The 27,763-nt window shown below is 47.3% G+C and overlaps 1 protein-coding gene, 1 pseudogene and 1 gene segment (V, D, J or C); all 3 read right to left on the reverse strand.

Moving 5' to 3' along the window:
* Positions 1–3,184: 3,184 nt before the first annotated feature.
* Positions 3,185–4,701, reverse strand: LOC130852037 (immunoglobulin heavy variable 3-23-like). The segment is given in 3 exon segments: positions 3,185–3,344; positions 4,078–4,525; positions 4,608–4,701. Coding segments are annotated over 3 exon segments (654 nt in total).
* Positions 4,702–8,990: 4,289 nt separating this feature from the next.
* LOC130852038 (uncharacterized) lies at positions 8,991–16,500 on the reverse strand (annotated as a pseudogene). The gene is made up of 4 exons (XR_009053286.1): positions 16,439–16,500; positions 16,034–16,354; positions 10,894–11,222; positions 8,991–9,148 (listed from the first exon to the last, which is right to left on the reverse strand). The product of XR_009053286.1 is annotated as an uncharacterized LOC130852038 (transcript).
* A 2,097-nt stretch (positions 16,501–18,597) lies between these two features.
* Positions 18,598–27,596, reverse strand: LOC130852039 (immunoglobulin mu heavy chain-like). Its single transcript, XM_057732664.1, has 5 exons — positions 27,551–27,596; positions 27,135–27,464; positions 20,864–20,917; positions 20,455–20,762; positions 18,598–18,633 (listed from the first exon to the last, which is right to left on the reverse strand). The coding sequence occupies exons 1-5, from the start codon at positions 27,594–27,596 to the stop codon at positions 18,598–18,600; spliced, it is 774 nt and encodes a 257-aa protein (XP_057588647.1).
* Positions 27,597–27,763: the final 167 nt, after the last annotated feature.

Consider the following 27,763-nt stretch of genomic DNA (forward strand, 5'->3'; position numbering starts at 1 on the left):
TGGGTGGGGTGGACTGTTAGGATCTATTTACCCCAGGAGAAACATGTTAGGTCACCAGCATGTAAAAACCTTATTTTGCCCTTTGTGGAGATAATTGAACACAATTGTACGTGGCGACCAAAATATATTGTAATGCTGGAGGGAATATCCTCTACAGGTGACCCGTGGGTGATGTTGAAAAGAAGTGCTGAGATTTCCGCCATATTTCTGTCGAAGTTACCAGTGATGGTCTCACCAAGAAGGCCTGACCAGGCTGATGTGGGAAGGAGGAGAGACGGTGATGGGCTTCATGGGGACCACGTGGACAGGACCCTCTGCCGGCCTCTGTATTTCCCCTTGGGATGCTGCAGAGCCTAAGCTCAGAACGGAGTGTGGACGTCAGGAGGTTTAAAGCCAGGTGTTCAAGGATATTGAGGGTCTTTGTAGGAATCATTGAGGAAAGAAGAAGCAGGAACTGTACTTGGAAAGCAGCGGTGCCCCCAGGCGATGTGAGATGAGTTGTCCAGGATGTTACTGGATGTACAAGGATTCGTTATGCTCACAGTTCATCCTGCAGCTGCACTGGGAATCCAGGTTGAAGCAAGAGTGATGCAGATGAAACTCCCTTATGAGGACAGAGCGTGGTGTCTAAAATTTAGTAGTTATAAGCCAGGCTATGGAAATGTGTTAATGAATTGTAATTGTCAATCCCTGCTCTGGGGCAACAGAAATGTAAACTAATACTAATTATTTTACAAAAAGCATTGCTGTTGTTTCTAGCCATGGCTACAACCATGGAATCATTCATAACAGCCACCCACAGCTCCAGGTCCACCGCAGGTAAAGTCAGGGTTAGAACATGGGGGTGCTATCGGATGAGATTTCACCCTCCCACCCGGGATCGGGGTCTCTGTGGACGTGCAGCAGAGTTCTCACCAGTGAGACAGGAGGTGGGGTGTGTTGGACATTTCTGTTTTTCCAGAAGAGCATCTCTGAAGCAATCCCCGTCCACTTACCCACTCCATCCTCGTGTCTGTAAGAAGCCTTCGCATCTACCGTCACATGTTCACACATACACTTCCCGATGGTTTAGGCAGTGAAAGTTCACTTAACCTCCCTTTTCGCTGAAGTTGAAACACTAAACGATTGAGAAGCAAGAAAGTGAAATCACATATATTTGAAATTTATCCGAAGACAAGACACAGATTGGAAGAAAATACCTGCAAACGACATATCTATGTTATTTGAATGTTATCTAAAATATAAAGTAGTCTTAATCTGAACACTAAGAAAACAAGAGTTTTAAAAAATAGGGCAAAATTTTAGCAGACACTTCACCAAAAAGACACGCAGGTTGCAAATAAGGCTATGGAAGAACTTATATCAGAGTGAAATACAAATAAATACAAGGGCAGACCCCTGCAGACTCACCAGAGTGGCCCAAACCCAGACACTGAGGACATGAAACCCTAGGAGGATATGCAGCAACAGGGGGTCTGTTCACTGCTGTTGGGGATGTGAAACGGGTGCACCTTGGGGGACACTTTGGTGGCTCCTTCCAAACGTAAACATACCCTTGTGTTTCAGGAATAGTGCTCCTTTGTATGCAATTGAAAGATCACAAAACTTAGGTCCAGCTACAAACCTGCACATGATGCACATGATGTTTACTTAGCCTTATTCATATTTTCTGAAAACTGGAAAAAAAAACCCACAAGATGTCGTGTCATAGGTGAATGGCTTTATACAGTGTGCACATCCAGGCAATGGGCACTGCAATGCCATACAGATTGGGAAGAACCATCCAAGGGTGAGATGGAATTGCAAAATAGAGATGCCAGAGGGACAACACTGGTAAGATGAGGTCAGGAAGGTGAAAGTGGCCGTGAGCACGGAGGCTCCTAAGAGGCTGTGCCAAGTGAGGCTGAATGGAAGACAGCTTGGGATTGTCAGGAGGGAAATCTCCTCCTCTGCCCCTCTTGGATTCTCGGGGCTGAACTGATAATAAATGTGACAAAGACAGATTAAGAGGAGAAAAGAAATAAATTTTGACCGTGGGCATGAACATGTCATAGAAAGAGATCTAGCAGTGCCCAAAGAAGGCAGCTTTTATATTTTTAGACAAAGATCCCATATTTGTGAGGAATTCACAGGAGGAAGAAATGCATGCTTTGGGCACTAAATGAGGGAAGGACCTAAGTAGAGGGTGGGGGTGGGGCAGGGCATTAAACAAGGAGCAAGGTTTGTTCACAGAGGCTTCCAGGCCCAAATTCCTCACATCTGGTGATGAGAGTGTCCTTCTGTAACAGAAAGAGGGTCCAGCTGTTGGATGCTCGAAACCCAAGAAAGAGGCAAAGTTGGTGGAAAGGAAAGCTTGCTTTATTTTGGATGCCTGCAGCTGGGAGGGGGACGGGCTTCTGTCCATAGGACACCCCCCGCACCTATAAACCGTGGGCAAGGGCTTTAAAGACTTAAGGAGGGGCTACGTGCAGACACAGCACAGTCAGCTCTGACAGTCATCCTGAAATTGGTCCTGCTCTGGTCTGATCAACGTCACCTTGATTGTTGTAAGGACAGTAAAACTTTAGTTTCAGGGTTGGTGTGTCCCCATTTCCTTGAGGACAGTTCTTGGGATTGTGGCAGCTTGTGTCACGGCTACAGTCTGGTCATCACGTAGTAAACTTCTTCCTCCTGGTGGGAGTTTCAGTGGCTGTAAGAAAGCTCATAGGATGTGGACAAGAAAATTATCTGTAGCCCAGGAGAGGGAAGGAAAGGTCCTTGATTTCCTTAATAACTAAACCATCATTATTTAGTCTTGTTGGACAGTTTTCCCTTCATTCTGCATTTTCTCACTTCTCTGATTACACTTATTCTTTGGCTAAAGTTTTTCCACAGAAAAAAGGCAGGCAGAGGACCTGGGGTGGAGGACAGTTTCACTTCCTCCTCCAGAGGCAGGGAGAACACCTTTCATTTGAGAGATTAGTTCTTGCTCCAGGGAGACAGGGAGGAAGGTCAGAGTGTCCCTCTGCCTTGGCTCTTTCTTAAGTCACTTTAATTCAGAGCAAAGAGTCCTCCATGGAAGAACATTTGGGATGCCCTACCCTGGGCCCCAGGAATCAGTGTCTGTTTTATTATTTTGTTCCTAAATATGCACACCAAGCAGGTGATGTAGGTGTCAGTTTACCTGCATGTTGCAGAAGTGAAGCTAGACCGCAGCCTGGACTTGGTCGGGAGGTGCTGGGGAGCGCACATCAGGGCACAGGGAGCCCTCCTGTCCAGGCCGGGGCTTCTCCACACTGGACCTGGCCGCCCCTGCAGGGGTTCCTGCACAGAGGGGGCTGCCTGGTGAGGCTGCAGGACTCTTCCTGGAGTGAGAACAGGTGAGATTTTCCTGCATGCTGGTGCTCACCTAAGAGGCTGTGGTGAAGAAAGGAGCACAGATTTGTTTCCTGCATATTCTGAAAATGTGTATTTTTAGCCACCTGTGTTTAACATTTCCTTACCATCCACCTATGCATCATTTGTTAATGGCTTCAATGATGAATATTTGACATAAAGTGCACAGTAGAACAGGATGCAGGTTTTATGTAAGCCTATAGGGATCCTATTGGACCTGGAAGCTAGAAGCCCAAGTAGAAACCCCCACCCAGGTCCCCTCTACCTGGCATCCTTCCTAGTGACCCATGAGGTCCCGTTGGTGCTGCTCAGCTCACTTACAGTTCTCATGAGAGAGGTTAGCAGAGAAGCCAAGAGCCAGCATCCCGGCAGGGGCAGCTGGTGTATCTGTAGGGCCGGGCAGAGATTTCACAGTGAGGAAGGAAGACTATGTTTGCCTCTTAATAAATCTACTGTGATAGATTTGATCTGGCTCTATTTAGCCAAGATTTAGACAACATCAACCATGGTAATCTAAATTTAAGTGACTCCATGCCTTTAGTACATGAGACTAAATTTCCCTATTATGAAAACTTTCTAATTCAGAGACTGAATGTATAAGCACAGAACCATGGGTCCAGGGAGGCTCCCCAGGAAAACTTGCTCCATGGACTGGAAACCACAGACCCTGACAGGAAACCAGTCCTTAACTACCATCTGCACCTGCTCCTGGGGCCGAAGGCAAAATTGCTGAGTCCTGAGAGGCCCTCCCACCAGAAAGGGGTCCTGAGCACCCCCTGCACCTCCTCCAGTCTCCCTGCAGGAGGTGTGTGTCTGGGCTCACAGGGACATCCCCTCACTGTGTCACGTACACAGTAATACACGGCTGTGTCCTCGGCTCTCAGGCTGTGTGTTTGCAGAGTCACCGTGTTCTTGGAGTTGTCTTTGGAGATGGGGAATCCTCCCTTCACGGCGTCTGCATAGGATGTGTGACTACCATCACCACTAATGGCTGCGACCCACTCCAGCCCCCTCCCTGGAGCCTGGCGGAACCAGCTCATGGCATAATCAGCAAAGGTGAATCCAGAAGCTGCACAGGAGAGTTGCAGAGACCCCCCAGGCGGCACCAAGCCTCCTCCAGACGCCACCAGCTGCTCCGCACAGTGGACACCTGCAAACACAGAAACATCGTGGTCATGACCCTGTCACATGTCCACTCACACCCTCAGCATCTCTTGTTCTCCATAAATTACCTTGTAAAATAGCAACGAGGACAGCCCGGCTCAGCCAGAACTCCATGGTGAGTCGGCTGAGTTCAGTCCTGAGCCCTGGGTGGGGGCATCTGGGAATCCCGGCCCTGGGGCTCCTGTCCCAGAGCTGCAGGGTCAGGGCTGGGCTGTGTTCATCAGCAGGGGGAGGGCCCTACTTGCATGTCATCTGATCACGGAGCGATCATTGGGATGGTCTCTTTAGGGGGCAGTGGTTCCGGCCAGACAGGTTTCCTGGCTGATTTTGGAAGCAAAGAGACAATTGTATAGATGAAAAACTACAAGGAGATGCACAGGGAGTTTGGGCTACATTTCCAAAAGCTCATGTCTGCTAAGAGTGGCCCTAGTATCTGGGTCTGTGATCTTTACCACTGAACCCAATTGCTTCCAGAACCAACTTCAGGAGACAGGTGGACATGCCCCGTGAGGAATGCAGATTCCTCTTCCTGTAATGAGCCTGGGCGTGACTTTGCTGTTGTTGATTATTGAGTGTTTTCCTAGAGGATGTATGGAGGACCAGGGCTCAAGCAGGTACATTGCCGTCTGATGTTTCACTTGGCCTCATCTGTGTGTCTCTAAGTCTCTACACGTGCATTTGGGTACTTTTAGCATCGAGTTCTGACATATATCAAGTTACACATATTTACCATGTATATTTTATAAGTATTGGTAAGTGTGTACACCATGCAAACATCACAGACACCAAACTAGTGACTCCATCCTTCACCCCAAAATCTTTCCCGTTGCTCCTCTGTAATTCCTCCCTCCCACTCCACCCCCTTCCCACCCTGTCCCAGGAAATGTGTGTGTGCTGTGTTTGAATCAGGCAGGCACTGGTTTTAGTGCTGAGTTGTATCCAATGTGTGAATGCTCCTCATTTACATTTGTGCTCACCTTTGATGGTGTCTGCATGTTCCCTGTGACTGGCTACATATGTATAGATGCTACACAGGGAACCCCCACCCTCCCATTCCCTTTTCCCCCATGAACGTCCTGTCTCCAATAAGGGGTGTGAACTGAGAACACCTCGGATGGTCACAACAAAGACACAGACTCAGGAAATGGAAGCTCAGCCATAGGATGGAGATGCCTCACCTGTCCCCACACCTACCCCATACCAGCAGGGGTCTTCTACAAAAGAGGGCAAGAAATCAAGGCAAGACATGCATCTCCCTCCTGCTTTACGAAATCTCTAGGGAATCTCAGAGTAAACAAAGGAAACAAAAGCAAGGACATCAGAGGAAAATCCACCTCACACTCTGGTTTGTCTTTTCATCCTCTTTACAGTGAGTTTGAAAGAGACACAGTTTTAAATTTTAGCTCCAATATCTCAATTTTTCTTTCATGGCTTATGCTTTTCTATCATCTCACTAGTTTCTGGCCTTTCATTTTTCTTTTCAAACTATTTTGACCAGGAGAATTTCCTTTCAACAACATGTAGATCTCTGCCATCACTGCTGTGATCCATTCGTGAACCTCACGGGGTCTGGCACTTGGTGGAGGATATGGAAACAGGAAGAGGGGTTCTAAGTGCTTGGAGCTCATGGCCTAGGACAGACTTAGTAACAATGTGGACAGTAGGGAGCAGAGGGCAATGTTGAGTTGGGTTTGGGTTCCACGGTACAATCAAGGGAGAAGCGGGGGTGGGCAGGGGTCAGGTGTCTGTACACTGGGTTCTCATTAATAGTGTGGATTCTCGGTGTGGAAACTGACATGTTAGAACATGGCCCCAGGAACTGCTTTCAGAGCCCTGCGCAGAAGCTGTCGCAGCAGTGCTGGGAAGGGAATGTGTCCCTGTGCTGATCATCCTGTCTGATTCGTGTGGGAATCTGAGAGCTGCATCCCTCAGGTGCGCTGCTTCTCCATCCAGGAGATGCAGACATGGATACAGATGAGGGCACTCCCTGATCATCAGTGTCCACCCCAGTGGATGACCAGTGGGAGGTTACAGTGCATCAGGGAGAACAAGACCCCTTGGGGCAGCTGTCAATGGAAGATTCTCATAACCATGTGGAGGTCGTGTGTGCCTTTCGAAGGGCAGAAGTCGTGAGCTGAGCTCAGGGAGTAACTGGACTGTGCTGGTCTTTCTCAGATCATAAGTACCCTCAGAATACACCTTTAGTCAGTATAAAAATAAAACATATGGGAACTTAAAAGAAATGTCTCTATTCATGGGTGGTACCTCATTTCCAAACACACGATGTTACCAATTCATTTGCTGTCTACAGTAAAAAATACAAAAATAGATCTGGGAAGACAAAACCTGAAATATCCCTGGGGTCAGCTGAGAGCCTGTAAAGAAAATCACTAATCCAAATAGGAAGCCTCTTCCTTAACCCACTGTGTATTTGCTCCCGGGTCTGGAATTTGTGCTGTTTGGTCCTGAGTGCCCCCTGCAGGTCCTGGAAATCCCCTGAAGCCCAGCACCTTCTGTGTCCCTGCAGGCAGGTTTTGTTGGGGCCCACATTGACTCCCCCTCAGTGTGAATCTTGCTCAGTAATACTTGGCCTTGTACTTGGTGGTCACATTGTTTAGATACAGGGAGACATGGTCCTTGCACTTGTCTCTGGAGATGGAGATGCTACTCATGATAGATGGGCTGTAGTAAGAGCTGCCACCAGCTTTTACACATCCCCTTCATTCCAGCCTCTTCCCTGGAGGCTGGTGGATTCAGCCCCAATCATATACAGCAGCGATGGAGAAGAATTCACACTCAATGTTTCTCAGCTAGCCACCTCCCTTCTCATGTGGTCCTCACTTCACAGACATTCCTGGAAGATTCTTGTTTATAAGAGAGAGTGTGGCCACCACAATTCTGCAAGACATGAGATGACGTTAATTTTAACTTTGTGCTCCTGACAGGAGGTGATATACCTATTGGTGAAGATCTAGTAATTTCTGCACAGTTTCTGACACAGATGTCCACCTCAGTGACCCAGTGAGCAAATTACACGAGAACAAACATAAGTACCAGAGAATTTAAGCGCTTTATTGACCTAAACCAAAGGGACTGCTAGTTATTTCTTTATATGAATGGGTTTATTGGAAATCAACAAAGACGTGCAGTTTGGGTCTGCAGCCATGGTGAGCCACATGCAAATTCCCAGCAATAACGTAGAGGCAAACACGCTTATAAAAGGGAAAAGGAAGCTTTGAGGGTGACAGCAATCCCAGAGTCCATGAGTGTCATTGGCTGAGCTGTGATAGTCTCTCATGGGCTGAGTTCATGTTGGGAAAAAAGAGGCAGCATCCTTCTTCTCTTGGTGTAAGTTATCATTGTCGGATAGGAGAGCTCCCCCTTCCGGCCTCCTAACGGGATGTAACTGAGGTTTTTGTTCCTTTTAGTTTCACATTTCCCCCTTTTGATCCAGATTACTCTCTGAAAGCATCACTGATCAATAGTCAGGTTTTCCAGCTTCGGGGGCTTTTTGTTTCTCAATGCCACTAAGGACCTTTCCTGGTTGTACTGTCCCAGGTCAAAAAATTGCACACATTAGAAACCTTTTGGTGAAGTTCCAGTCTTTTCTGGCACAATGTATGTTGGTTATAGTGGTACAGTGAAAAAAATTAAAACTAACAGCATTCTAGACATATGGCCATTAAAAGTTTTGATATAAGCTTTGTATGTTTTACATCTATCAGTTATCTATGGGTAAACTGTCATTACACAGGACATGCTGAGATACTTATTATCTATACAAGTACAGGTGGGAAGATGAAAACATTAAAACAATCAAGTCAGCTTTGTCCCAGCCTGGGGACTCAGGTCGAGCACAGAGAGACCTTGCACAATCCATGCAGACCATGCAGACTCCTTCCCCGGTCCCGGGTCTCTGCCAAACCCCCGTCTTCAAACCCTGCCAAATGTCCTCTGGGGTGCACCACAACTCCCGTGATATACTGACACTAATTTCCAAATATAGAACATTGTTCCTGCTATTCAGGTGAAAGGCATTGTGTGAAACAGGAGTGGGTTGGACTCTTCAGCATATCAGGAATCGCAGATTCTTGTGACAAAGAAGAATCTTTGAGGGAAGATTGGATGTTGAATACAAGTGCTATTCAGGCTCTTAAATTTTATAAATAGTGAAACATATATATATATATAATATACACTTCACATAATAATACAAGCTTTATAGCTTATATTGTCAGTTATTAGACCACTAATATCTTGTGTTGTAACCCATAGTTTAAAACACGCTGTCATGAAGAAATATTTCTGTGTAGCTGGTCCTAAAATAGTTGGTGGAACAGGGACACCCCCGACTCCATGAAAAATGATTCAAGGTCAGAGACAAGAAAGTTCCCTGGAATCATGGATGAGGCTTCCTGGGTCGGCAACGATCCGGTGGAGACTCCACAACTTCACAGAGACAACCGCTCCATGTCCTCCTCTGCACCTGCTCCAGAATAGGGGCCCTGGCTTTCCTGGTGGTCCTCTGCATTTTCTGCTGAGAGTGAGCCCCCTTGGCGGTCCTGCACACCGCTGCAGGCCACCTTGTCCAGCTGCAGGGGCTCTGTGTCTGGAATCCCACTGATTTCCCCTCACTCTGTGTAGCTCTCGAACACATGGTGGGTCCTCAGATATAACAGAGCCGGGCGTCACAGGGAACTGGTTCTCTGCTGTGTCTCTGCAGACAGACACTAATGTTTGCAGGGATACCATATACACTGTGTTATGGCCAGTCCCCAAATGTCCCAGTCACTTCAGTCTTTCCCCTGGGGGGTGAGGGATGCAGTCCCAGAAGTCAGCACTGTCTGTGATGCAGCGTCCAGAGACCGAGCAGGGAGGGAGAGGGTCTCCCATAGCCCTGGGCTCGCCACCTGCACCAGCACCTGGGACAGGACACCTGGGGAAGGAAAAGTAATGAGACATCCACTTCACAGACGTCACCCCGTAACTCCACCTACCTCAGAGCCAGGAGATGCTCACAGATGAGAGGTGCCCGCAAGAGGAGGAATGGCCAGAAGGATTTCATGTTGTTTGGGACTAAATTTTTGACTTTCAGAGAACTATGGCATTGAAGACAAGATCCCTGACTGTGACAGGGACAAGGACCACTTAACCACACTTTAATCACGCTTCTTGAAATGTTTTTCTCAATTAGTCTTAAATTCTGGTGTTTGGGTCCACCTTTGCTGAGTTTTATGAAGAAACCAGCAAAGTCAGATTAGTGATAATCCTTACCCTTGAATTCTAATCATCCTGAATATTTGATCCCATGCAGCAAATCTGCTGTCTCCCAGGTGATGTCTCATTCCCATGGCCTCCCCTTCCTTTAGCAAGAATTCTCTGGAGCCAGAATCCCCTGCACTTGAATTCTCCTCATAGTCGAGTTCCTTCCAGTGCACCTCACCATCTTCTTGGCCATAAGCCTCCATTTTACCACCTGTGTGTGGAATTAAGCCTAGTTTCCAAGGCTGCCTCAGATACCAAAAGCGAGATTGCATTCTTTTCACAAACATAATATTTACATTTGTAACATCAATATCAAGCTTACCACCATGACTATGTAATTCATGCCCCAAGGAACCTTATCTGTCATAGACATTTTCCACGTCAGTCAGAACACAGCACTTTGGGCTTAGAGACACTAGCCTGTACTTGAGACCTACACATGGGGCCAGTTTAAGTGAGGACATTGTCAACTCATAGCACAAAAATGCACAAACTATGTCAGTAATTTGATCATAAGAGACTCTTTGACGTATTGGGAGTCGAAGCAAGAAGGAGAGCCTTGACTGACCTAAGGAGGGAAGGTGTGTGTGCTGGGTGGTTCAAGTACTGGCAACATTGTAATCACCGATGCGAGACTGTAAATACAACAGCCGTGTCCTTTAGGGCTGCAGATAGATTTCACTGAGTGTGTGAATTTACAAACATGGACTCCCTGAGTGATGAGGGTCACTGCATGTCTCACCATCGCATGGAGCTTCTCAGGAAGTTCACCAGGTTGGAGGATATCAGACTCACCTTGAGAATTATGGTGTTGCCGGAGCTCCTTCCAGAAGTAGAAAAAATATGCTAAATTTCTGAGTAAAACTGATATTTTATGAAAGCAATGTAAACCACAGCAATGAATGATTAGAATACAGCAGAAGTTCTGTAGTAGAGCTGGTGGTCAGGGAAAGGAGCCCAGGGATTCTAACCAGAAACTCCCTCCCAGCCCCCCTGAACCTGCTCCTGGGTTCAACCCTGTGCTCGGTGGGTCCTGAGCCCCCCTGGTGGGGATGGGCCCCATGCAGGGAGGTTTGTGTCTGGGCTCACACGGACTTCCCCTCACTGTGCAGCTTGCACAGTAATACACGGCCGTGTCCTCGGGGGTCACAGAGCTCAGCTGCAGGGAGATCTGGTTCTTGGACGTGTCTCTGGAGATGGAAGTGTGGCTCTTGAGGGATGGGCTGCAGTACTTGTCACCATCATAATCTATGCCCCCCATCCACTCAAGTCTCTTCCCCGGGCCTGATGGATCCAGATGAAACCAAAATAACTGGTTGTGATGGAGACTCCAGAGACAGCACAAGTGAGGGAGAGGGTCTGCGAGGGCTTCACCAGTCCTGGACCCGACTCCTGTAGTGTCACGTCAGGCAGCACACCTGGGCACAGGGAGATCCCGTCGTTGTTAGTCACCTGTCGTCACAACCACCCCCACACCCCCATGCCCTGCACCTGAGACCCTCACCTTGGGGAGCTGTCACCAGGCAGAGGAGAAGACCCCACAGCCTCATCTTCTTCAGGATCACAGCTCTGCCTTCCCAGAGACCTCACACCTGTCTGATGAGAGAGCTGTGAGCTGGCACAGCCCAAGCCTGGATTTTACCCTAGAGAATGGAGGGAAATTTGCATGTGGCAGAGCCCTGCTCTTATAAGTGGGGATGGAGGGAGGTCACGCTCCCTGTGGTCTTTCTGTGCCTGGGTGAGGTCTCTTTCCTGCCAGTCACTCAATATGCGAATCTGGGTTAGGGCAGCAACTGGTTTATGAGATACACTAAAATCAGGTTAAAACAGGACAAGACTTCCTAAGCATAAGAATAAATGCTGAACGATTTCAAATCTCATGCGTTTTTCTAGTAGATATTAAAGCCGATACCATTTGTTCAGATGGTTTCTAAAGACCAGCACATTTATATATCCACAAATGTAATAATTTGATACTTATACTTTCATATTTATTTGATGTGTATATTGGTTTAAAATGCTCACAATATAAAGAACAGTATTTATATATATATATTTAATTTAACAACCTATGTCTTTACTGTACTCTGAATAATTACATCCCAAGCAGAGGTAGGTGCAGGCAGGGAGGACCCTTGATTGCTGATGCTGGAACTTTTATTATTCTGTCTACGATGCACTGTGCAAAGTCCTCTCTTACGCCAGCTCATGGCATGTTGCAGAGGACCCAATCTAATCACACCAGTAATAATCACACTTTTATGCAAAGAAAACTTTAAAAATAAAGAAGTGACACTGCACCTGTTTCACTCAGCCTCTTTCAGTGTTGAGATGATGATGACAGAGGGTTAACCAACCTGCTGCCTTTGTCTCCTGATATCTGTGAAGCTGGAGGTTTCTAATGTTAACAGAGTCTAGTTTATCAGTAATTTGTGGAATGGTTCATCTTTTGATGTTTTATCTAAAAAACTACTCAAAAACGGCCAACGTCTATTGTCCTCAGCATGGAAAACCCTGACCTGCACACAGAGGCACTAACACTGGCAGAGCCGAGCCGTTTGAGACTGCTGTCCCAAGATAGACCGGGAAGCACAGACACGCCTGACTCTATGAAACAATGTCCCACGTTCAGAGGCAGGGATGCCCCCTGGAATCACGATGGATGGAGAGGGTCCTGTGGGGGTCCCCAGCTTCTGAGAGGAAACCCCCCTGGACCTCCCCTGCACTTGCCCTGAAACTGGTCCTCTGGTTGCCTGGTGACCTACTCGCCCCCTGGTGGCCGGAGCGGCTTCTGCAGGGACAGGGTGTCTGGATGCACCCTGACCTCTGCCTGTCCTCCTGGGGCAGGAACGCAGGGCTGTGTCTTGGGTCCTCACGGGGTTGAGCTGCAGGGACCCCTGAATCTGTGATGTGTCTCTGGAGGTGCAGAGGCCTTTTGGAGAGACAGGTTGCACTCTGTGCTTCCCAGAACCAAAGCCCCCAGTCCCTCCAGCATTGTCCCTGGGGCTCAGGGATCCAGTCTCAGCAATCAGCACTGTCTGTGATGGAGGATCAGAGACCGAGCAGGGGAGGGAGAGGGTCTTCCACAGTCCTGAGCCTGACACCTTCACCAGCACCTGGGACAGGACACCTGGGGAAAGAGAAACCATGAGACACCCATTTCACAGCCGTCACCCGGTAATTCCAACTTCCTCAGAGCCAGGAGATGCTTACGGCTGGGAGATGGAACCCACAGGAGGAATGACCAGAAGGTTTTCATGATTTTTGGATTAAATATCTGACTTTGAGAGAATTACGTTGATGAGGATGAGAACCCTGACTCTGAGTAGCACAGGTGCTGTGTCTCCCCTTGAGCCCAGGGTGTGATGAGCAGGTGGGGGCATGTTTCTGTATAAAGATGCTCATGGCTGGTCCCTCTCTGGGGCTCTGCAGGAGGGTGCTGCCTGAGATCCAGGGTGGACACAGCTTCTGTTCATTGAGCACAGGGTCTCTGCTTCCAGAGCAGGAGTGTGTGGACAAGGGAGAGGCAGAGGGCAGGGGTGTGACCGTCAACACAGCAGGACTCCTGTTCCCTCCCAGGATTTCCTGTGAAAAGTTTCTGAGGACACATGTGATACTGAAGCCCAGAGTTGGGCATCTCTCACCCTCCCTCTCTTGTCCCTCCCAGCCTCCTCGTGCGTCTGCCCTGCTCCCTGCACACCTGCTCTGTATCTGCTCTAACTCTGAGGTGCTTGGGGAACAAGGGCTGTGCTCTTCTCTTTAGTCACACAACCCTCTTTACACACTTCTTCACACCATGTTGGCATCTTTATTACAAATGCAGTGAACACAGTTCAATAGTACGCGTTCTACTATTTTCTTGTTATGTATCTTAATTCTTCACCTCACATCCTATGTCCACAACGCTTTACTTTGCAATCCCATGATGAATTTTGGATATACATTAAAACATCCTTTCTTGAAAACTTGAGCTGTGTTTTGTAAGAAACATTGCACGTTAATTTTAATCCATTTTTATATTACTCATTTCCAACTTATAGTCAAACCAATATAATTCAGACATCAATTTGTCCAGCAATCATTCCACACCCTATTATGCATTCTGAAGCCTGTTACAGGAGGCACCTGCATGTCTGTCGGGGGATGACCATCAAGTCGCCCCTGCAGGATGGATGATTTTCCTTCCCTTCATCTTGCTTACATTTCCTTATACATGTATCTGCATCTCTATCATGTGGGTGTTAGTTGGCTGGTGTGGACATTACAGGATAACAGACTGGAGGATTTAAAGAACAGAAATGTATTTCACTCTGACCAGGAGGCAAGACGTCCAAGATCAAGGTGTCAGGAGGTTGCGGTTCTCTTCAGGCCTTTCTCCTTTGCTTGCAGATGGGCCTCTTCTCACTGAGGCCTCAGGTGGTCACGTGTGTGTGTGCGCACGCGTGAGTGCATCCCTGGTTTCCTTGCATGTTCAATATTACTCTTCTTAACTATGACAAATATCATTGAACATATCTTAGCCAGTGGGCTCCTTGAAATTCTCTGCTCAACGTGGCATCACCTGTGGGTTTCTGTGTTTGTATTTGCATCTCCAGGTTTTATCAAGAACCTGCTAAGTCAGCAAAATGAGAATCCCCCACCCGTGAGATCTGCTCACCCTCAATATTTTTTCAAATCCATGAAACCTCCTCTCATCCACAAAACATCTCATTACCCTGGTCTCCCTTTAGCAAGAATCCTTTAGAGTCCATGGAACCAGAATCCTCGTAGCCTTTATTTCTTCTGTTAGTAATTTTCCATCTGCTCCACCCCACCCTCGTCTTGGCCACAAGTCTCCACTTGCCCGGCTCTATGTGGAATTAAGCCAAGGTTCCAAGGCTGCCTCCAATATGCAACAGTGAGTTTTGTCTTCATGTTCTGCATGAGATTTTTCTTGGAAACACGAATATCAATCTCACAGCCCAAGGCCATATAACTCATGTCTGAATGCAGCTGACCTGGCACATATATTTTCTCCTAAGTCCACTCATTGCCATTTGTGTGTGGGGACACTAGACTGTTCTTCAGCACTGTGCCTGGGGTTACGTTCAACAATTGCCCAAAACCGCAGAAATGTGAAAATCTCGCCACTAAACTGGGCCAGAAATGTGCTCATTTTCATGACAGGAGTTGAAACAAAGAAAGAGAGTATCACCTTCACTGACCTCAGATGGGGACGTGTGTGTGTGTGTGTGTGTGTGTGTGTGTGTGTTGAGTGCTTCAAGGAACTGGCCACACTGTACATGTCCCTGAATGATGAGGAAATGACAGTATGTATTGTGGGTGGTAATAAAAGCTGCAACTGTGGAATCTGTGTGTAATGAGGGGCACTGCACGTGCAGTGCTGGGTGACTCTGGCATTAGCGTCTACAGCACTGCATGCCGCAGACGCCAGCTGTTCTGTGCAGGTGATGAAAGGAGGGTCTGACTCTTCCTTCCCAATGCACAAAACCAAAAAACAAATAAAAATAATTATAATGTTGAATAGTCTCCTGGGCTTTCTCAGGACATTTACCAGCTTCGCGCTTCAGACTCCCCGGGAAAATAATGGTGAGCTTCAGTGCTGTATTGAGACCCTGTAAGAAGACGCGATATAATTACATAACATATATAATTTATATTACCAGAGTATGATTATGTATACAGGCCTCTTTTTCATGCCTCAAATATTTCAAAATAAAGAGTGTGTAACAATTAATGAAGGTAGGAGGCAATTTAGGAGAGTGTGGTCAAAGAGTAAGCCATTGGCGACTTGAAGTAGTGTCGTAGACACATTTCACATTGAAAAGCACATTAAATTTATAACTGACCAGTCCTCTGACCCTTTAGGAAAAAAAGAAAAAGAAGAAATATAAAGAGAAAAAAACAATCTTACCTGCTGGGCATTGTGTGTGTGTGTGTGTGTGTGTGTGTGTGTGTATAATATCAACCTGACTTCAATATAAAAATTAAAATGTATAAATACATACCTTTCTGAGCAGGACGTAAACCACAACATTGAGACATTAGGACAGAGAAGAGGGTCTCTGGTGGAGCTCCTGAGCAGGGAGAGGAAGCGCAGGCTCTGAGAAGCATCCCACCCAGCTTACCCCCTGCACCTGCTCCTGGGCTCAGCTTTGTACTCGGTGGGTCCTGAGCGCCCCCTGCTGGGGATGGGCCCCCGTGCAGGGAGGTTTTTGTCTGGGCTCACAGGGACTACCCATCACTGTGCATCTTGCACAGTAATAGACGGCCGTGTCCTCGGGGGTCACGCTGCTCAGTGACATGGAGACTTGGCTCTTGGAGGTGTCGCTGGTGATGCTGAGCCGGGACTTCAGGGCTGGGTTATAATATGCGCTTCCACTATAACCTGCACCAAGCCACTCCAGCCCCTTTCCTGGAGCCTGGCGGACCCAGCCCACAGCATAGCTGGTTATTGAGAATCCGGAGACCGTGCAGGTGAGGGAGAGGGTTTGCGAGGGCTTCACCAGGCTGGGCCCCGACTCCTGCAGCTGCACCTGGGACAGGACACCTGTGGACAGAGAGAAGCACGATGACTCCTGGGCTCAGAGGCAGCTTCCCCGTGTGTTCCTGTCTGAATCCCCGAGACACTCACCTCTGGGAGCTGACAGCAGAAAGAGGAAGAACCACAGTGGATTCATCTTCTTGCAGATGAGATTCACGCCTCCCAGAAAATCTCCTCAAGCTGGAGGAGAAGCCTGCATTTATGGGAACTGGTGCTTTGTTTTTACCTGGTGGCCTAAGGGGAGATTTGCATATGGGAGGGACCTTTGTATAAAAAGCAGAAAGTAGTGAAGGGAGGTCCCTGTGTCTGGAGTTGCCCCTGTGAGGGGTGTTCTGACTGTGCCCTCAGAGAACTCAGCCCCACCTGGTGCCCTCCCCATGCCCGGGGGCCTCTTTGTCCAGGAATGAAGTGATGCTGAAGGGCTGGTCAGGAAACCAGCTCTTGTCCAACTTCAATTGTAGATTTTGGGAATAGACTTTAATCCCGTGGAGGTTTTTATCTTCACTTATCAAATACCCACCACACACTCAGGGTCGCACAGTTACACACAAACTCTTATGTTTTGCTTCCTATGGTAGCTAATGTTTATTTCCTTGATATGCAAATATTGGGGACAAAACCTTTATGTAATCGTTAGTTGGGTAAAATTGAATGTTTAATTCACAAATTCTTTAGTGTCTCACTTAATGTAGGTGAGCATTTCTTCATCTGAAGCAGCTTAAATATTATACTGAGCTGCTCCGGAGGTGGATTTTTACATAACAATTAAACATACACTTAGTTTTGTGGACAAGGTGTTCGTTTCTGATGAAATGGACATCTTTGCAACACGGCTGCCTTGGCCAGTAGCCTGTCCAGCATTTTTCTGTGCACAACTGAGTGTCTGCAGGGACACCGGGAACCTCAGGACCCCCTCCTTGTGGATGGACATTGAGGAACCCCAAGGTTACCAAAGACTGAGAACAGACACTCCTGGACGCTGCTCAACCCTCCCATATGCTATGCTTGTGTCCTGGTCACCGTGCACAGGCTCACTCTTCCTAGAAGTGATTATTTCTTTCTCTCTGTGTCTGACAGTGACATGGGAGCTCAGTTCACATAGTCCCCACCACCCTGGGTGAGACAACAGGCACGATACTTGGAAGTGAACCTTCACAGTGAATGGCTTGCAGAGGATGAGAGTGTCATGGTCAGAGGAAAGCCCCCACCTCAGAAAGCAGGTTCCCTGAAAATTCCACCTGAAAGCAGCTTTCCCGAGTCCCTGGGTCCCTGAGTGCTGGGACTGGGCCTGAGGTCATGTGAGTATGTAGAGCTGGAGAGCAGAGCACAGCTCCATCCCGTCTGACTATGGGAACAGAGGATGTAGCCTCAGCATCTGCATCTCAGTCTGCAAGGATGTGAGCTGGGAATCAGGTAGTCACAGCGTGTCTGAACTGTATAATGGGTTTGCCAGGGGTGTGGGATGTTGTCATCAGCGTCATCCGTGGTGTCTTATCTCCTGGGAACAGAAAGTCCAAGGTGAGTCCCCATCTCTGACTGACACCCTTGTACATGTGACCCTGGCTCCACTCTGGCCTGAGATGTCACACCTGTGAGTCTGGGGAAGGTAAATGCTCCCTCAGACCAGTGATCTCACCTGTACACTGACTGATGTAGAACCTGCTGTCTGTGAGATGCCCTTTCCTCCATAGCATTTTGTGAACCGAGTCCCATATTGCTTCTATCATTTCAATAATATCACTAGAGTAAATTAAATAATAAATAACCTGCCTGCCTGAATGTAGATAATAGGAGAGTCAGCTAGAGCAGGATGAACAAGAGTCACAGGACAAGCCTAGAGCCTGTAGTCTGGACCTGAAAACTGAGCCAAGATTCTGTGGGATGGGGGAGAGGAAGGGCTGTCATCGAACACCTAGAACCAGGTGAGCCCATTATTCTGCAGGTGGAATCAGGAGCTGCACTGGAACAGATGCCCGCACCTGACCTGGACTTCATATGAGCTGGTGGGGTGCAGGAGTCCCTGGCTAATTCACATTCATATAGAAGGAAATACAAGGGTGAGCCAAAAATTATCTGCCCTCTGGCTCTAAAGTCTATTTTAATTAACATTTAGCAAAGACAAGTACATCATTTTTTGACATCATCTCCTTGCTTTTCAATACACTTTGTCCATCTGTCAACAAGCTTTCGTATTCCTTCATTAAAGAATGTTTCAGGCTGAGCTGTGAGCCACGAATGCACCACTGTGTTCACTTCATGAAAAGTGAATCTTCGTCCTCGCAGGGCTGCTTTCAGGGGACAAAACCGGGGAAAGACTGATGGAGCAGGATCCGGAGTATGGGGACGATGTTTTTGTTTTGATTTGTTTTTTGGTTTGTTTTGGTTTGTTTTGTTTTCTTGATTTCCTTAAATTCAAATTATACTGATATATATATATATTTTAACCTCTGTATTGGAATATAATTGCTTTACACTCTTGTACCAGCTTATGAATTACACCAAAGTCAATCAGCTGTATTTATACACATATCCGCAATTTCCCTCCCTCCCACAACTCCCCCCCACCCTCCCTGTCCTGGCCCTCTAAGGTGTCACCCGTTATTGAGTTGATCTCCCTTTGTTATACAGAAACTCTCCACTGGCTCTTTTACAGTTAGTAGTGTAAATGTGTCTATGCTACTCTCTCACTTCATCCCAGCTTCCCCTTTGCCCCCTGTGCCCCCAAACTTATGTCCTCCATTCCATTCTCTGTATCTGCATCCTTATTCTTGTCTTGTCACAGCGGTCATCAGTACCATCTTTTTTTTTTTTCTTTTTTTTTTAGATTCCGTATATGTGTGTTAGCATACAATATTTGTCTTTCTCTTTCTGGCTTGCTTCACTCTGTATGACAGACTCTAAGTCTATCCACCTCATTACATATAGCTCCATTTCATTCCTTTATATAGCTGAGTAATATTCCATTGTGTATATATATGCCACATCTTCTTTATCCATTCATTTGTTGGTGGGCATTTAGGTTGTTTCCATGTCTTGGCTACTGTAAATAGCGCTGCAATAAACATTATGGTACATGTTTCTTTTCGGATTATGGTTTTCTCTGGGTATATGCCCAGTAGAGGGATTATTGGGTCATACGGTAGTTCTATTTGTAGTTTTTTAAGGAACCTCCAAACTGTCTTCCATAATGGCTTTACCAACTTACATTCCCACCCACAGTGAAGGAGAGTTCCCTTTTCTCCACACCCTGTCCAATATTTGTTGCTTTTAGATTTTGTGATGATGGCCATTCTGACCGGTGTGAGGTGGTACCTCATTGTGGCTTTGACTTGCATTTCTCTAATGATTAGTGATGTAGAGCGTCTTTTCATGTGTTTGTTGGCCACCTGTCTGTCTTCTTGGAGAAATGTCTATTTAGGTCTTCTGCCCATTTGTGGATTGGATTATTTGCTTTTTTGGTATTAAGCTGCATGAGCTGCTTGTATATTTTGGAGGTTGATCCTTTGTCCATTGCTTCATTGGTAAGTATTTTTTCCCATTCTGAGGGTTGTCTTCTTGTCTTGTTTATGGTTTCTTTGGCTGTGCAAAAGCTTTTAACTTTCATTAGTTTCCATTTGTTTATTTTTGATTTCATTTCCATGATTCTAGGAGGTGGGTCGAAAAGAATCTTGCTTTGATTTATGTCACAGAGTGTTGTGCCTATGTTTTCCTCTTGTTCAACTCAAGAAATCCACTGTGATACTTTTGCAATGGCTGAATGTAGAGGAGATTTAGACAAGGGAAAATCTGCATCTCTAACTGTGACTCTCTGCCTTTCATACTGAGACATTTGTTTCCTTTATTTCAAAAACCATCACGGTGAATGTGTAAGCACAGAAGTATGGGTCCAGAGATGTTCCCCAGGGAGAACTGCTCTATGGAGAGGAAGCCCCAGCTCCTGACAGGAAACCAGCCCTTAAATACCATCTGCACCTGCTCCTGTGGCTGAAGGCAAAAGTATTGAATCCTATGTGCTGCCCCAGGGAGGTGTGCTGAGCACCTCCTGCGTCCCCCTCCTGTCTCCCTGCAGGAGGTGTGTGTCTGGGCTCACACAGACGTCCCAGCACTGTGTCTCTCACACGGGAATACACGGCCGTGTCCTCGGCTCTCAGGCTGTTCATTTGTGGAGTCACCACGTTCTTGGCATTGTCCCTGGAGATGGTGAACCAGCCCTTCACAGAATCTGCATAGTGTGTGCTACCACCACTATTAATGCATGAGACCCACTGCAGCCCCTTCCCTGGAGCCTGGTGGACCCAGTTCATCCAGGAGCTACTAATGGTGAATCCAGAGGCTGCACATGGGGGTCTCAGAGTCTCCCCAGGTGGCACCAAGCCTCCCCCACACTCCACCAGCTGCTCCTCACACTGGTCCCCTGCAAACACAGAGACCTCCTGCTCAGGACACTGTCACTCATCCACTCTTTTCCTCAATCATATCCACTCACATCTTCAGTATCTCTTGTTCTCCATAAACCATCTTGTAAAATAACAGCAAGCACAACCCAGCTCAGCCCACACTCCATGATGTGTCATCTGAGTTCAGTCCTGATCCCTGGCTGAGAGCACCTGGGAATCCTGGGGCTGGGGCTCCTCTCCCAGAGCTGCAGGGTCAGGCCCGGGCTGGTTTTCATCAGCAGAGGGAGGACCTTATTTGCATGTCCTCTGATGATACAGCAATCGTGGGGGTGGTCTCTTTAGAGAGGACAGTGTCTGAGAGCAGACGTGTGCATTCCAGCTGATTTTGGAGGCACAGATACAATTTTCTAGATGAATAACTACAAGCAGAAGTACAGATGGACTGGGGTACATTTTCAACATCTCATATGTAGTGAGGGTAGCCCCAGGATCTGAGCCTATGCTCTTTGCCACTGAACCCGATTGCTCTCAGAACCCACGTCAAGCCACAAGAAGAGGTACCCAGTGAGGAATGCAGAACCCTCTCCGTGTAATGAGATTGGGTCTTCCTTCGCTGTATTTATTATTGAGTGTTTTCCTAGAGGATGTGTAGAGGAACAAGGCGCATGCAGGTACATTGGTGTCTGACATTCAAGTGACACCATCTGTGTCTCTAAAGCTCCTTCTCTGTACATGCATTTGGTTATTTGTAGTGTCGAGTTCTAACTGACATATAAGACTGTGCACATATTTACCATGTATATTTTTTAAAGTATTGGCATGTGTGTACAGCATGGAAACATCACAGACACCAAACTAGTGACTCCATCTTTCACCCCAAAATCTTTCCCGTTGCTCCTCTGTAATTCCTCCCTCCCACTCCACCCCCTTCCCACCCTGTCCCAGGAAATGTGTGTGTGCTGTGTTTGAATCAGGCAGGCACTGGTTTTAGTGCTGAGTTGTATCCAATGTGTGAATGTTCCTCATTTACTTTTGTGCTCACCTTTGATGGTGTCTGCATGTTCCCTGTGACTGGCTACATATGTATAGATGCTACACAGGGAACCCCCACGCTCCCATCCCCTTTTCCCCCATGAACGTTCTGTCTCCAATAAGGAGTGTGAACTGAGAACACCTCGGATGGTCACAACAAAGACACAGATTCAGGAAAAGGAAGCTCAGCCATAGGATGTAGATGCCTCACCTGTCCCCACACCTACCCCACACCAACAGGGGTCTTCTACAAAAGAGGGCAAGAAATCAAGGCAAGACATGCATCTCCCTCCTGCTTTATGAAAACTCTAGGGAATCTCCAAGTAAACAAAGGACACAAAAGCAAGGACATCAGAGGAAAATCTAGCTCACACTATGGCTTGTCTTTCATCCCCTTTGCCTAGAGTTTGAAAGAGACAAGGTTTGAAATTTTAATCCCAATGTCTCAACATTTCTTTCATGACTCATGACTTTGCATCATCTCACTAGTTTATGACATTTCATTTTTTCTTTTCAAACCTATGAGAGCTCTATAATCTGCTCTCAAGCCCTGCCATTCCTGTTGAGACTCATTAGTGAGCCTCACGGTGTCTGGCACTTGGCGGAGGATCTGGGAAGAGTGAGAGGGGTTCTAAGTGCTTGGAGCTCGTGGTCTAGGACAGCCTTAGTGAGAAATGCACGGTAGGAAATACAGGTCAGTGTTGAGATTGGTTTCCTGGGACAATCAACGGACAGGAGAGGGTGGGCAGGGCTCAGGTCTCTGTCCAGCAGGTTCTCATTATCTTTGTGGATTCTCTGCGTGGAAGTTGATATATTAGAACATGGCCCCCGAAACTGCTTTCAGAGCCCTGCCCAGAAGCTGCCCCAGCAGTGCTAGGATGGGAATATGTCCCTTTGCTTATCATCCTGCCTGATTCATGTGGAAATTTGAGAGCTGCATCCCTCAGGTGGGCTGCTTCCCCATCCAGGAGATGCAGACATGGATACAGATGAGGGCAATCCCTGATCAGCAGTGTCCACCCCAGTGGATGACCAGTGGTAGAATACAGTGCATCCGGGAGAACAAGACCCCTTGGGGCAGCTGTCCATGGGAGATTCTCATAACCATGTGGAGGTCGTGTGTGCCTTTCAAAGGGCAGAAGTCATGAGCTGAGCTCAGGGAGTGACTGGACTGTGCTGGTCTTTCTCAGATCATAAGTACCCTCAGAATATACCTTTTGTCAGTATTAAAATAAATATATGGGAACTTAAAAGAAATGTCCCTATTCAGGGGTGATATCTCATTTCCAAACACATGATGTTACCTCCTCATTTGGTGTTTACATAAAAAATATAAAATTAGAGCTGGTAGGAAACCTGAAATGTCCCTGGGGTCAGCTGAGAGCCTGTAAAGAAAATCACTGATTCCAACAGGAAGCCTCTTCCTTAACCCACTGTGTATTTGCTCCCAGGTCTGGAATTTGTGCTGTTTGGTCCTGAGTGCCCCCTGCGGGTCCTGGAAATGCCCTGAAGCCCAGCACCTTCTGTGTCCCTGCAGGCAGGTTTTGTTGGGGCCCACATTGACTCCCCCTCAGTGTGAATCTTGCACAGTAATACTTGGCCTTGTACTTGGTGGTCACATTGTTTAGATACAGGGAGACATGGTCCTTGCACTTGTCTCTGGAGATGGAGATGCTACTCATGACAGATGGGCTGTAATAAGAGCTGCCACCAGCTTTTACACATCCCCTCCATTCCAGCCTCTTCCCTGGAGGCTGGTGGATTCAGCCCCAATCATAAACACCAGCGATGGAGAAACATTCGCACTCAACGTTTCTCAGCTAGCTACCTCCCTTCTCATGTGGTCCTCACTTCACAGACATTCCTGGAAGATTCTTGTTTATAAGAGAGAGTGTGGCCACCACAATTCTGCAAGACATGAGATGACGTTAATTTTAACTTTGTGCTCCTGACAGGAGGTGATATACCTATTGGTGAAGATCTAGTAATTTCTGCACAGTTTCTGACACAGATGTCCACCTCAGTGACCTGCGGAGCAAATTACATGAGAACAAACATAAATGCCAGAGAGTTTGTGAATTATTGAGCTAAACCAAATGGATTGCTAGTTATTTCTTTATATGAATGGGTTTATTGGACATCAACAAAGACGTGCAGTTTGGGTCTGCAGCCATGGTGAGCCACATGCAAATTCCCAGCAATAACGTAGAGGCAAACACACTTATAAAAGGGAAAAGGAAGCTTTGAGGGTGACAGCAAACCCAGAGTCCATGGGTGTCATTGGCTGAGCTGTGATAGTCTCTCATGGGCTGAGTTCTTGCTGGGAAAAAAGAGGCAGCATCCGTCTTCTCTTGGTGTAAGTTAGCATTGTCGGGTAGGAGAGCTCCCCCTTCCGGCCTCCTAACGGGATGTAATTGAGGTTTTTGTTCCTTTTAGTTTCACATTTCCCCCTTTTGATCCAGATTACTCTCTGAAAGCATCACTGATCAGTAGTCAGGTTTTCCAGCTTCAGGGGCTTTTTGTTTCTCAATGCCACTAAGGGCCTTTCCTGGTTGTACTATCCCAGGTCAAAAAAATTGCACACATTAGAAACCTTTTGGTGAAGTTCCAGTCTTTTCTGGCACCATGTATGTTGGTTATATTGGTATGGTGAGAAAAATTACAACTAACAGGCTTCTAGACATACAGCCAATGAAAATTTTGATATCTGCCTTGTATGTTTTACATCTATCAGTTATCTATGGGTAAACTATCATTGCACAGGACATGCTGAGATACTTATTATCTATACAGGTACAGGTGGGAAGATGAAAACATTAAAACAATCAAGTCAGCTTTGTCCCAGCCTGGGGACTCAGGTCGAGCACAGAGAGACCTGGCCCCAGGTTCCACAATCCATGCAGACCATGCAGCATCCCTCCCCAGTCCCGGGTCTCTGCCAAGCTCCCGCCTTCAAACCCTGCCAAATGTCCTCTGGGGCGCACCACAACTCCAGTGATACACTGACATTAATTTCCAAACATACCACATTGTTCCTGCTATTCAGGTGAAAGGCATTGTGTGAAACAGGAGTGGGTTGGACTCTTCAGAATATCAGGAATTGCAGATTCTTCTGACAAAGAAGAATCTTTGAGGGAAGATTGGATGTTGAATACAAGAGCTATTCAGGCTCTTAAATGTTTATAAATGGTGAAATATATATTTATATATAATGCATATAATAATACAAGCTTTTAAACTTGTATTATTAGTTATTAGACATTTAATATCTTGTGTAGTAACTCGTATTTAAAAACACGCGGTCATGAAGAAGTATTTCTGTGTAGCTGGTCCTTAAATAGTTGGAGGAACAGGGACACCCCTGACTCTGTGAAAAATGAATCAAGTTCAGGGACAAGAAAGTTCCCTGGAATCACTGTGGATGAAGCTTCCCGGGTCGGCAACCATCCGGCGGAGAATTCAGAGACAACCCCTCCATGTCCTCCTCTGCACCTGCTCCAGAATAGGGGCCCTGGCTTTCCTGGTGGTCCTCTGCATTTTCTGCTGAGAGTGAGCCCTCCTTGGTGGTCCCACACACCCCCGCAGGCCTCCCTGTCCAGCTGCTGGGGCTCTGTGTCTGGAATCCCACTGATTTCCCCTCACTCTGTGTAGCTCACGAACACTTGGTGGGTCCTCAGATATAACAGAGCCGGGCGTCACAGGGAACTGGTTCTCTGCTGTGTCTCTGCAGACAGACACTAATGTTTGCAGGGATACCATATACACTGTGTTTTGGCCAGTCCCCAAACACCCCAGTCACTTCAGTCTTTCCCCTGGGGGGTGAGGGATGCAGTCCCAGCAGTCAGCACTGTCTGTGATGCAGTGTCCAGAGACCGAGCAGGGAGGGAGAGGGTCTCCCATAGTCTTGGCCCGCCACCTGCACCAGCACCTGGGACAGGACACCTGGGGAAGGAGAAACAATGGACACACACTTCACAGCCATCACCCCATAATTCCACCTTTCTCAGAGCCAGGAGATGCTCACAGATGAGAGGTGCCAGCAAGAGAAGGAATGACCAGAAGGATTTCACGTTGTTTGGGACAAAATTTTTGACTTTCAGAGAACTATGGCATTGAAGACAAGATCCCTGACTGTGAAGGGGACAAGGACCTCTTAACCACACTTTAATCAGGCTTCTTGAAGTGCTTTCCTCAACTAGGTCTTGACTTCTAGGGTTTGGGTCCATCTTTGCCTAGTTTTATCAAGAAATCTGCTAAGACAGGTTAGAGAGAATTCCTATACTTGAAATGGAATCGCCCTCAATATCTGATCCCATTCAGCAAACCTGCTGTCTCCCAGGTGATGTCTGACTCTCATGGCCTCCCCTCCCTTTAGCAAGAATTCTCCGGAGCCGGAACCCCCTGCACTTGAATTCTCCTCATCGTCGAGTTCCTTCCAGTCCAGCTCACCATCTTCTTGGACTTAAACTTCCATTTTCCCACTTGTGTTTGGAATTAAGCCTAGTTTCCAAGGCTGCCTCAAATACCAGAAGTGAGACTGCATTGTTTTTACAAACATAATGTTTGTATTTGTAACGTCAATATCAAGCTTACCACCATGACTATGTAATTCATGCCCCAAAGAACTTTTTCTGTCATAGACATTTTCAACTTCAATCAGAACACAGCACTTTGGGCTTAGAGACACTAGCCTGTACTTCCGACCTACACATGGGGCCAGTTTTAGTGAGGACATTATCAACTCATAGCACAAAAATGCAAAAACTATGTCAGTAAATTGATCACAAGAGGCTGACTTATTGGGAGTTGAAGCAAGAAGGAAGAGGCTTGACTGACCTCAGGAGGGACGGTGTGTGTGCTGGGTGGTTCAAGTGCTGGTCACATTGTAAACGTCCATGTGAGACTGTAAATACAACAGCCACATCCTTTAGGGCTGCAGATAGATTTCACTGAGTGTGTGAATTTACAAACATGGACTCCCTGAGTGATGAGGTTCACTGCATGGCTTACCACCGCGTGGAGTTTCTCAGGACGTTCACCAGGTTGGAGGATTTCAGACTCACCTTGAGAATTATGGTGTTGCCAGAGCTCCTTCCAGAAGTAGAAAAAATATGCTAAATTTCTGAGTAAATCTGATATTTTCTGAAAGCAACATAAACCACAGCAATGAAAGATTAGAATACAGCAGAAATTCTGTAGTAGAGCTGGTGGTCAGGGAAAGGAGCCCAGGGATTCTAACCAGAAACCCCCTCCCAGCCTATCTGCACCTGCTCCTGCGCTCAGCCCTGTGCCCGGTGGGTCCTGAGCCCCCCTGGTGGGGATGGGCCCCGTGCAGGGAGGTTTGTGTCTGGGCTCACACGGACTTCCCCTCACTGTGCAGCTTGCACAGTAATACACGGCCATGTCCTCGGGGGTCACAGAGCTCAGCTGCAGGGAGATCTGGTTCTTGGATGTGTCTCTGGAAATGGAGGTGCGGCTCTTGAGAGATGGGCTGTAGTACTTGTCACCATCATAATCTATGCCCCTCATCCACTCGAGTCCCTTCCCCGGGGCCTGGAGGATCCAGCTGAAACCATAATAGGTGGTTGTGATGGAGACTCCAGAGACAGCACAGGTGAGGGAGAGGGTCTGCGAGGGCTCCACCAGTCCTGGGCCCCACTCCTGCAGTGTCACGTCAGACAGCACACCTGGGCACAGGGAGAATCCATCGTTGTTAGTCACCTGTCGTCACAACCATCCCCATACCCCCATGCCCTGCACCTGAGACCCTCACCTTGGGGAGCTGTCACCAGGCAGAGGAGAAGACCCCACAGCCTCATCTTCTTCAGGATCACAGCTCTGCCTTCCCAAAGACCTCACACCTGTCTGATGAGAGAGCTGTGAGCTGGCACAGCCCAAGCCTGGATTTTACCCTAGTGCTTGAGGGAAAATTGGCATATGGGGAAGGCCTGCTCTTATAAGTGGGGATGGAGGGAGGTCACGCTCC

Source organism: Hippopotamus amphibius, chromosome 4 (assembly GCF_030028045.1).
Source record: "Hippopotamus amphibius kiboko isolate mHipAmp2 chromosome 4, mHipAmp2.hap2, whole genome shotgun sequence".
Lineage (NCBI taxonomy): Eukaryota > Metazoa > Chordata > Mammalia > Artiodactyla > Hippopotamidae > Hippopotamus > Hippopotamus amphibius.